The following is an 11,880-nucleotide window of genomic DNA, read 5'->3' as shown; positions in this document are numbered from 1 at the left end:
TCGTTTGTCTGTTTTATATCGTTGCCCTTTAGAACAAGTTTACTAGTTTTAGGAGGGGAAGGGTAATGTCAGTAAAATTTCTTTATTACGCACTCTTAAGTAATTATTATTATGCAAGTCCATCATTTTGAGAAGAGGAAGGGTAAAGATAAAAACGATTACTATTCACAAATATATATTTTTAATTTACGAGGGAAAGGGCAGTAAACTTGCCCTTACTATTAAATTAAAAAGTAATTGTCTTTATACAAGTCCATCTGTTTAAGAAGAGGAAGGGCAAAGACAAAGATGATTACTATTCTCAGTTTGCTCGCTATATAAGTTTCTTTTTTTCTCCCTTTTTTTTTTTTGTTAAACAATAGATTTTATTAGATTAGTCATTGACGGGATTCGAACCTCTACCGTTATGCAAATACTCAATTCTTTTTCACCATTGTAATAAAGGACCACTTACTTTTCTCCCGTTACTGATATGCTTAAGTTTAGCAAATAACCCCACCACCGTTGATCGTGCCGAAAGCTCTGCCGGAACAAAGCGAAGAGTCTCGCGAGTTGCTATAAGCGCAACAGGTGTACTTCCTTTTGGGCCCAAGTCGATTATTTGGACTACTTTCTTTGACCCCATTCTTTTTCTAACGATGGGGCAAGCCACCAAGATATCTTATCAAGCTTTGGGCTGGACCAAGAGATTTTGGTACTAGATCATTACAAACCACAGTACTATACTGCATAAATCAATATAACAGCTAATCTCTTTTTTTTCTTCCCTGAATGTGGCTTACAATAGCGTGGCAAACAAGTCACTACAAACGATATCACAAGTTGAAAAGATACAGAAAGATAAGGATACAACAGTTCTAGTTGTACAATCATCTCTTTTACATTTCTTCTTTTCGTCAACTACATGACCAGCATTCTTAACATTGAGATGCTGCCCTTTTGTCACTCTGATCTCCGCATTTTGACTATTATTGGAACTTCTTTGTAGGACTTGACCTTCTCAGCTGCTTTGCGCAGCGGTCTTCCAACTGAAGACCGCCTTGGGGCACAATTATCTTCTCCCCCTTCTTTTCTTGTAGATGAAATCAATGGAGTGGGACTGCTACTACGCATCGGACTGTCTGGTGTGTGATTGACTGGTAATTTGACATCCTCTATTTCAAACAGGTTCTCTGTCTGGGAAATAAATCTAGCAGATTGCCTCCTCAAACGCCGCCTGCACAAAACAAAAGTAGCATTAAGGGGAGGCAAGTATAATAACTTAGGCACAAAAGTTACAGTTCTTAGATATGGGAAAACAAGGTGCATTACCTTGTCTACTTAAATAGTCTAACAGTAACACCCTTGACAGTTGTTAAGGTTAGTGAGAAACACTTAAAGGACCAAATCATGGGTTAAGGTGTATTTTTTTTTTCAATATATACATATAGGTTGGGTGATCACCTCTAATTACACAGTTTTTACGATAAAACCGACACCTGATAGGTTCATGGGGCCGGGTGAAACCCTATATATGTTGGCCAAGGTGACTACCTCAGGGCAATATTGGTACTGGATCAAGATCAGTAGTGGTCCCACATCGGTCCACCACTCTATAGGTGGCTCAGAGCCGACAATTTGGTTAAGCCACATGGAAAATCACCATTTTTCAAAGTGAAGCATTCAAATGGTAAAAGACGTGACTCAAGTGAAACTCCCTACACAAGCAGCTCAGTCCAAAGTCTTAAAGGTGGTTAAGATTCCTAAACGAAAAAAATCTGGTAGGAGATGGAGTTGCAATAATCATTGTACACCGTTGGATTGTGCAATGAACACAATCAACAATGGTTGTTATAAATTGCCAAGGTGATATTTGGGGTTATGTTAGCTCGATCAGATCCCCAAAGCCTTTTGTGATAAAACCTCACCCTAGATGGTCCATACCCAGATATGTGTTGGACAAGTAATAAGCCGGGAAAATATTGGTGCTGAATCAAGATTATTGGTGGTCCCACGTTAGTCCCTTTCTCAACACAAAGTGCAGACCCTTAAAACTATCAAAAGCGCACCCTGCAAACATTTCTTTCTGTAGTACACTTAGGCTCATGGAATATGAATGAGTATCCATATTCAACACGAAGGTGCAGGACTATCTAGAGGGAGCAAAATATGCATAACACCACTCATCTACTAACCTTTTATTTTCAGCCTTCTCTTTATTTTCAACCTTTTGGCATGTAGTAGAAGCGCCTACTGCTGCAAGAAATCATAAGGGCAAATGTTAACATGGTGGGTGCAAAACAAAGGGGAAAAGGAAGAAATATATTTATGAAAAATTAGATCATCCACATCAATTGCCAAAGTAAAAAAGTTTACATCGACTTCTTGTTGCACGTCTTTTGTTGAGATTACATGCTTTGCCATGATTATCAGCTTTATGCAGAGATATCTCCTCTGCTTCCTTGATCTGGAAAAATATATGAGCTTAAATTATAGAAATATAAGGCACTGGGAAGGGCTCTCACTACATACAAATTCATGGCTGAATGATTACCTTAGATACCTGAGTCTGAGAGGCAGAATTTTGACGTTTGAACTCTTCTTTTCCCTGTAAGATGAGGGGTACAACAAGAATATTGGTGAACTGAAACTTCAAACTCACGGCCTGACTAAATATAGAATGGCATCAGAATAAGATTTGCTAGAGTAGAACAGGTCATTGTTTGTCATCCATGTAGCTTAACACTTGAGGAAAATGGAACTTTGTTGAAGTGTATGTGGAACAATAAAAATATATGCAGAGAAGCAGAAGAAGTTAGTGTAATCGCTCCTAAACGTGCTTTTATGGAACACTTAATGTAATTGCAGGATACAAGGATTAATTCTGTTCATCATGAATCATGATGAACTATACCAAATTAGACATATGAAAAATACATAGATGCAACATTCTGTGGAGGTAATAGTTGGATCTATATTTGTGTGGTGACAAACAATCAGACAAGGAACTATAAAAAATAGAGCTAACAATATTTAAGTTGCAAATCCTCTATGTTGCTTATGTTGCTGTTAGTCATCCATCAAAACTGAAGAAAAAAATATCAATATGTAACCGCAAAAGAACTTCTGCACCAACAGTTCCAGCGCATACTGACATACAACGCAAGATAAGGACTAACCTCTATTTCTAGATTCTTTGCTTTAAGTAAAGCATTCTTGCATACAAGTTCATGCTGAAGTGTTTTTACCTGGTAAGACCAAGTCAGATATTATGATAAGGGACGAGTTCACAAGCCAATGAACTGACCTATATTACTTCGGTTATTGCAAACTTACCTTCTCTCTTCCTAAATTAAGCTCCTGCAAAATCAAGGAAAGAGAGTAAATACCAGAGACGATTAGATAATTACATATTATTTTAAAGGAATTAGAAACTAATATAAATATGAAGAGAAAACGCACTGCTAACATCCTGCTGTTCGATTGTGCAAGACTCAAATTTTGTTGCTGCAATTTCTGGAGACTAATTCGCAGTTTCTGCAACTCAGCTCCACTTAATTCAACGATTTTACTGTTCAAATACAATTAAAGGAAAACACAATCTCTCCATTTATGTAACTTTGGTTCTGGTTGAATGTATCCGGGCGAAATCTCTCCCAATCATTGTAGTAATTCATTCTTGGGGTGTAAACTCAGTACCCAAATACCAATAACAAAATAAAACTAGAAAGGAAAACAACATTGGATGGTATAGGATACGTCCTTTCGGCGACAAGTCTGATCAAAGTCATTCTTTCCTGGTTCAGAAATTCATAAACACAAACAAAACCCTCTAAGCTCTGGCAAAAAATATCGAAAATTGGAAAAAGAAATGGAAGAGGACCCAAGTGAGATTATACCCTCCTGAGCTGCTCAATGTAGTCCTTGTCAGTCGGACAATCTTCCAGGGGCTTTTCATCCTCGCTCATCGGTTTCGCAGTCTGCAAATTGGTGATGTCCGATAGCTTCTTCCTCATTATGCCACCCAAAGACAATCTCTTGGCCATTCTTTCACTTCTCATACAGTTCGAAACCCTAATTTAAACTTTAAGATTCGTAATTGGGCGTTCAAGAAATGCAATTCCAACATAAAAATTAGTGATATTTGGGGGCAAAAGCACTTCGAGTGCAGAGAACCCAGAATTCGAATTGGGAAATTTAAACGAACAAGCAAGTGATTCCGAGAGAATAAAAGATTGAAGAAAACCCAAATTTTAAAAGCAAAAATTGGTGTGGATTTTGAAATCTAAGGAGGGAAACTAATCAAATGGATGAAGAGTAAAACCCTAATTTTATTTCTGCTGTCGCTGCGAAACAAAAAGGGTTGGGTTTTGAGCAACTGAGGGAAAAGAAAGGGGGAAAAGGAAAGCAAAGCAAATAGGCAAAGTATGTAGGCTTGGAGTGAGCTTCGGATACCACAACGGCCTTCCGAACCTTAATTTGAATATCTCAACGTTCCAAACCCTTTATTTTTCGTTTTTCATCTTTGTTTTGATCGATTTAAAATTAATCCCTATAATTTATAATCCCTTATAATTTCAATGTGGTTTAAGTTCACATCCAAAGTATTAATTGTTCAAGGCTTGATCAATTTTTTTTTGTCAAATATTGTAATAGAATTAAGAGAAAAGAAAATTGAACTACATAAAACAAGTAAAAACTAGAGAATAATGATGCTTTTTTTTATCTATAAATAATAAATATTTTTTTCTTTAGGAAAATATAATTATACGTATTGTATCTTGGTTGTTTAGTTGGTTGTCAATACTTAGGTTGTTATCAATGAGAACACGTATTTTTATTCAGTGACATGAATCAATAATAATGCAACACATGTTCTCTTATTTTAAATTTCGATACGTTAAAAAACATATGAATAACATGTGTTTTGTTTTCCAAAATAAAAATAAAGATACAGTGCGGAGGACATCTTAGTATTTTCGGTCATGAGTGTCTTCATTTAGGTTTATTTTCTAGTTAAATAAAAATCAAAAGGCAAATCAAAGTACGTAGGGAAGAGGCCCTTGTTAGTGTATGCTGATGTCTCCAAATAGCCCGAGAGACCACTAGTTCTATAAAACGTTGAAATACCAAATATATCTCCATTAAACAGAAACGAAACGAGGGAGAGGAAAGAAGCATAGAACACAAAGCAAACATTCCTAAAGCCAAAGCCTAAATACGCTTCAAACCGTCCTACTTCCGAGTTTTCCCTGGTTCATGCTCAAAATAATGCAGGTCGTGACTGAACACGGTCATTACTCATTAGTACTCTACCAACTTTTTATACATATTGCGGCATTTTCTTCCCTCTACTTTCCTACCTTTAAGTGTTCTTAATATACAGAATTTCAACTTGCCGATCCTAGTCAGTTTGATGGTGCCTTGCAGAAGATACGATGCCTTGTTAGTTGTTACGAACCTGCAATTCGGCATACACCAAGGTGAAAGGAGAAAACAATTAAGTTTGATTCTGTTTGCTCAAAACTCCATACCTTGGAAGACCTCAAGTCTGTACTGGCTATCAGGCAAGAACAGTTTCGTAAGTAGAGGCGCCACATTGCTTTCAAGACTGGCTTGTCTTCTGCTAGTTAACTAGACAAGAGCCAATTCTCAGCCAATACCAGGTGTACGTACATCTTGAAAAATCACAGCTTTTGTCCTTCACATTGACTGGGATGAGCAGTTTTAGGATATCTTCATCGTTAGGGGCCTGAGGTGGAGCATTACGTAAAGCAACAATGCCAAATCAGATTCACGAAATTAGAGGGGAAAAGGACTCTAGATACAGCCATTTAAAATTAACAATAATGTCTTTTGAAGTTGAAAGGAATTAGGTTTAGAGAATAAGCGATACATGTTCACTCAATGAACATTCAGAAATCAATCATAAGTTGTTATGTATACTTCATGACACGCTGAATCCTGAATGTATTGCCTTAGTTTCACAACTCTCATGCTCATACGAAAACGACTTATTAACAGTCTCTAACACAAAAATATCTAAACCTTACCCACTTATTCAAAAGCTTAAACTATATGCAACTGATTTTTAAGTGCCCCTCGTACATGGGCTCCAAAGAAACTTCTCATTTATGGTCCCTAGCAAGCTTAAGTACTTGAAAAAAAATAATTAGGAATTGGATATTAATTAGTGATTACACAATCCGATTATTACGAGCATATGATATTAAAATTCAAGTCATATTACATAGAATATGCTTCTTTATTCTGCTGGAAGCCTGGAACAATTGTTCGATAAAATGGAGAATGCCTGTATTCAAAAAACTTGAAATCATGTTCAGTACCTTATGATCAAAACAGCTAAGAAGGATTTGATGGGCAACTGCACTTCTAAACAGCTTACTACGAGTATTGACTCTCGAAATGCATTCCACAAACAATTCTTAGGCAGGGCATGCCTTTAGGGACTCTGCTTATTATCATAAATCAGCAATAATAAGGGAGAGGAATTGAAAAAAAAAAAAGGTAAACAGCCAAAGGCAACAACAATATTTCTGCATAATTTTGATATATGTTTTTTTATTTAAGTCTTACTTTTCTGTTTCGAAAATTCCTGTTAGAATGATTTGGGTGGAAATACAGTCACAAATCTGTACGAATATACTTAATTTTTTGTTACTGTAGAATAAAAAGTGATCATCACCATTCCAATTAGAAAGCAAAATCCAAGATCTTTGGCCACAGTGATCATCACTCTAACAGCGTCTAGCTTGCCACAGTGATCAGCGGGTTTCCTTACGGGGGATAAGTGACACTGCTCTTCACAATTGACCGTTTCCAAGATATTCGGCCTCAAGTACTACTCCACATTGACGAGCTGTGCACAAATTGCAACTTCAATTCGAGTGTACATTCTGAACAACAAACTGACCAAAACGATATATGATTGATCAGACATGTTATAGAGGTGCTTGTCGTAATTTTGGGAGCTCTATCTTCACGTGTTTTGGCTAGGCGAACTACCAAGTTTTACAAAAGTGATATGTATAAGAAGTTTAAGGACGCAAGATCTAGGAATTTTGAAGAGGGCAAAAGGGCCAGATGGTGAGGGCGGCTTCATCCTCCAATCGAGGAGGGTGGTGAGACTGGTGGCCGGATGCAATGTAATTTGGTGGAGTACAGTACAGTGCAGGGCCATAACTCTAGCTTTACGCATTTTTTTTCCCAAAATTTTGACAAGGGGAATCCAATTATCTTGTAGTTTTGACCATGATTAATTTCAATTCCGTTCATGCAGTTCAATTCTTTAGTTAACTAATCCTTACAATTTGATCTAAAATAAAAATTCTCTTCACATATCTTCATGTTTCTAACCATCCACTTGTTTTTGTTCAACCCGCTGTTATGCTAATACAAAAAATGATATTGAAAACTCAATACGATTGCTCTTTTAAGCATGCTTCATGTCACGATAACTAGTAAACCAATTTTGAGAAAAACGATCTCTTCTGTTTATGTCTATTTCCGCTTAACCATCCAACTCTTTTATACATGAAAACTAAGAATTATTAATCTTGTTATGTGAATTTAGGGTAAATTACATAGTACCGTCTCAGGTTTGAGGTTTATTACAATCTCATACAACATCTTTAAAACATTTCACTTTCATACATTTACTTATTATTTTATTTCAATTTTATACAACCGTTAAAAAATATGTTAAATTAACCGTTAAGTGATGACGTGGCCAATATGGGGTCCCCAGTTGTGATGATGTGGCTGCCACATGTGTGTCACATGGCTAAACAATTAATAAAATATTTAAAATATTAAAGTAATTAAATATAAAAAAAAGTCGTCTTCCTCACCCATCACCCCCCTCTCTCCCATCCATCATCACCCACCCCCACAAATCCCACCTGAACCCACCCCCTTCTCTTATCTCCCATCACCCCTCCCAAAATCCCCTTCTCAGTCCTCTCCTCATCACCATTTCTGATAGCTTCTTCATCCACTCCTCTTCTTCTCTCTCTCTCATCTCTCTCTTGGAGATGAGCTTATCCGCAAAGTCTCAAACCCTAACCCTAATCTCATGCACTCCTCTCTCTTCTTCTTCCTCTTCCTCTTCCTATTGCCGATCGATTCGTAGAGACGCTCGTCGGCGGTCTTCGCTCCCACAAAAAACACAGGAGCTTGGATGAAGAAGGTGGGCTTGGGTGGGATTTTTGAAATGGGTGATGGGGGATTTTTGGGGGGGGGGGGGGTGATGGGGATGGGAGAAGGGGGTGTGCTCGGGTGGGACTTTTGGGGGTGGGTGATGATGGATGGGAGAAGGGTGATGGGTGGGGAAGAGGAAGAAGAAATCTGGGTTTCTGGTTTTTTTTTTTAAGAACAAATCTGGGTATCTAGGTGGGGTGGGTGGTGGGGGGGGGGGGTTGCGGGGAAGGAGAAGGGATCGACTGGGGGAGGTGAAGAGAGTGGATGAGAGGGGTGGAGGGGGTTGTGGGGAAGGGGAAAGGGAAGGGATGGGTAGGGAAGACGACTTCTAGTTTTATTTTATTTTATTTTATTTTTTCAAGAACAAATCTGGGTATCTAGGTGGGGTGGGGTGGGGGGTTTGCGGGGAAGGAGAAGGGATTGGCTGGGGGAGGTGAAGAGAGTGGATGAGAAGGGTGGGGGTGGGGGTGGGGGGGGGGGTTGCGGGGAAAGGGATAGGGAAGACAACTTCTAGTGTTTTTTTTATTTTTTTATTTTTTAAAGAATAAATCTAGGGATCTAGGTGGGGTGGGTGGGGTGGGGGGTTTGCGAGGAAGGAGAAGAGATCGGCTGGGGGGAGGTGAAGAGATGGAGGAGAGGGGTGGGGAAGACAACTTCTAGTTTTTTATTTTATTTTTTAATATAACTTTTTTTAGTTAATTATTTTAATATTTTAAAATATTTGAATTAATTGTTTAGCCACATGGCACACATGTGGCAGCCACGTCATCACAAATGGGGACCCCATATTTGCCACGTCACCACTTAAAGGTTAATTTAACAGATTTTTTAACGGTTGTATGAATATGAAATAACGTGATAAGTAAATGTATGAAAGTGAAATGTTTTAAGGAAACTTTAATAAAAAGCTCCCGATACTGTTTACTTTAATAAAAAAACCACATTTTTACACTAAAAAGTCAATCATGATACTATTCACCTTAGTCTTTATTTTGTCCTTATCGTTAAAACTCAAAGTTTTCAAAGTTTTTTCATTAGTTTTCCTATGTTTTAAAGATATTGTATGGGGTTGTAATAGACCTCAAACCTGAGGGGTACTATGTAATTTACCCGTGAATTTATATAAGCTGTTTTCTTTTCATTTGTATAACTATTTAATTAAGTTCATCAGTTCCAATAATGAACAAAAATTGAAGATATTACTCAACTGATTCAAGTATATTAGAATTATTTAGACTCTGTCAAGTACAAGAACCATTTGATGTCCAGCCTCTATCTCATGGATTAATTATTCGTTCATTCTGTACTCCTTCCTGGAATAAAATAAAAAAAAATGATGAATGCAGATGAATTTTTTAGTGTTAACTATTTTCTAATTTTTAATCAGACTGTTTCCCTATATAGCAGCTTCAATGGTTTGTTTTATACAAGCGATAATGGGGGTAGGAGACCTGATCAGATGTTGTGGTAAAAATTATCAACCACTTGAGAACAAATCTGCTCGTTTTTGAAATTACTTACCTAAAATGCAAACGAGGTTGGAAAATACATGTAAATTTTTTCACTAATACATAATTAGAAAATTAGATTGGAAAAAAACGTAAGAATACAAACTAACAATAAGGAAGTTTACTTAAAAATACCTACCATGGATATATTTAAAATCGTAAAAATGCTAGAGATATCACATTTTGAAAAATAACATTCTATCACTTTTAAAGGAGAGAATTTTTGTTTTGCAAGTGACAATTTACCACAGTGGTGGAAATGTATTGTGCCCTTGCATGGTGGCGTGAGATCGAACCCCGTCAGTAACTAATCTAACATTTAACTTACTAACGTTATCGTTTAACTTAAAAAAAAAAAAAAAAAAAAAAAGTGAGAGAAACCTACTAAAATATGGTCTCCAATAAATAGATGTACCTAAGGATCATGGTACTTGCAGTTCAACGTAGCATACGTTTCAAACACAAGGTGATGTGGGTCCCAGCTTCGTACTTAATTTGTCTGGTCTTTGGTTAGGTCAATAGTCTATCTGCATACCTTAGATGAACTACGTATTGAATTCGATGAAATAGTAAGTTAGGGAGGTGAACCAACCAACGGCTTTTCATGCATCCTGCAACCACAACTCATCAAACTCGCATTTCAAAAATTCCAAGTCCTCGCACTCTTTGCACACATATTGTCTATAAAACCCATGGAGACCCTTTCCCTCTCCACAAACCAAAAACATTTCAAAAAGTGTAACCAAAAGGAAAAAGAAAAAAAACATTTCAGAGACTCGATCATGGCCTTTACCAAGCTTTTCTTCATTTTGTCTTTGTCCATGGTGTTGTCACTCTCAAGCACCCATTTCAGCCTTGCAGCTCGAAACCTTTTGGCCACGCCGGGAGCTCCACCACCGGCCTTGACTGTGCCTACAATCCCGTCTCTGCCGAAGCCAACATTGCCCACATTGCCGCCAATGCCCTCAGTACCAACACTGCCCAAGGCCACATTGCCGCCGTTGCCCTCTACTCAATTGCCTACCCTCCCGACTAACCCAACTCTACCACCACTCCCGAGGACCCAAATCCCAACTTTACCACAACCAGCATTGCCTACAATGCCCACAATCCCAAAGGTGACACTACCTCCTTTGCCAGCACTCCCCACTTTTCCAACAACAATCCCTTCAATCTCTAGTATTCCATCAATTCCGTTCTTCTCCCCACCCCCATCAAAATGAACCACTTGACGGATTTGGCTTGCTAAATGTGCTCCGGAGTGCTGTGGATTTGTTGTTCGAATTCGATGATGGTTTATTCTACTTATACTTTGCATTAGAAGCTTGCGAGGATTCCATTTTTTATTTTGTTTTTGTATTTTAATTTGTTCGGTTTCACACATCTTGATATCTATTAGCAGCGTTTATTGTTTTTGAATTCCTGTTGTTGTTGGTCTATGAATAAGATTTATTATTGTTGGTTTATTGTTATTGTTATGTTTTTTGTTTTTTGTTGTTATTGTTATCGTTGTTATTCCGGCCATGATTTATATTTGAAATCATAGGATCCAGTCATTGATCAGCGTATAGCAACTTATACTACTTAATTAAAATGTTTCTTTTTGACAAACAATAGGACATTTACAAAAAGTGATATTGCGCCCATAACAAAGCTATACGTGCCAAATTGGGGATAGCTAGAAATAGATATATATATATATATATATATATATATATATATATATATCATATTCACTTTCATGTAAATCGAAATTGAGACTACTTTGGCTAGGGTGTCTTTGTCATTCACATAGACGAGCCAACCAATGAGTTTTTATCGGACTAGTGTAGTTTTATCATCTCGCCTAGCGAGTGTTGTGGTCCCGTTTCTGCGATGGCTGGATGTAGTCTTCGCCATTGAGCAATGAGTTATGTGGTCTAGTCTTTCAATGATGGTTTTATGTAGTCTCGCGCATTTGCAACGATGATTTTATGTGGCCTCACATTTTAGTGGTGACCAGTGTGTTGTCGATATAGGCTTGTTGGATCTATTAGTTTTTATGATAAGTTGTACTGATGATAGTTTTGTAGGTTTGTGTTTGTGGTGACCATATAGGAGTTTACTCTAAATTGTTTATCTGTGCTAATTCACTTCATATCAACTTTAGTCACTGGACGAATGTAATCAATTG

At 37.5% G+C, this 11,880-nt stretch overlaps 1 protein-coding gene across 3 annotated transcripts; it reads right to left on the bottom strand.

Moving 5' to 3' along the window:
* Window positions 1-740: 740 nt before the first annotated feature.
* On the bottom strand, window positions 741-4,386 carry LOC126615299 (shugoshin-1-like). Of its 3 annotated transcripts, none has more exons than XM_050283113.1 (9): window positions 3,879-4,386; window positions 3,739-3,776; window positions 3,442-3,550; window positions 3,316-3,339; window positions 3,159-3,227; window positions 2,534-2,587; window positions 2,356-2,446; window positions 2,175-2,232; window positions 741-1,216 (listed from the first exon to the last, which is right to left on the bottom strand). In XM_050283113.1, the coding sequence occupies exons 1-9, from the start codon at window positions 4,038-4,040 to the stop codon at window positions 943-945; spliced, it is 879 nt and encodes a 292-aa protein (XP_050139070.1). In that variant the 5' UTR covers window positions 4,041-4,386; the 3' UTR covers window positions 741-942. The 3 variants fall into 3 exon arrangements, with proteins under 3 accessions (XP_050139070.1, XP_050139071.1, XP_050139069.1); XM_050283114.1 differs by having other exon boundaries at window positions 2,175-2,235; window positions 2,543-2,587; window positions 3,879-4,382; XM_050283112.1 differs by having other exon boundaries at window positions 2,175-2,235; window positions 3,879-4,380.
* Between the last annotated feature and the right edge of the window lie 7,494 nt (window positions 4,387-11,880).

Source organism: Malus sylvestris, chromosome 3 (genome assembly GCF_916048215.2).
Source record: "Malus sylvestris chromosome 3, drMalSylv7.2, whole genome shotgun sequence".
Taxonomy (NCBI): domain Eukaryota; kingdom Viridiplantae; phylum Streptophyta; class Magnoliopsida; order Rosales; family Rosaceae; genus Malus; species Malus sylvestris.
Note: the sequence above shows the minus strand (reverse complement) of the source record. Positions and strands in the feature narration are given on the sequence as shown.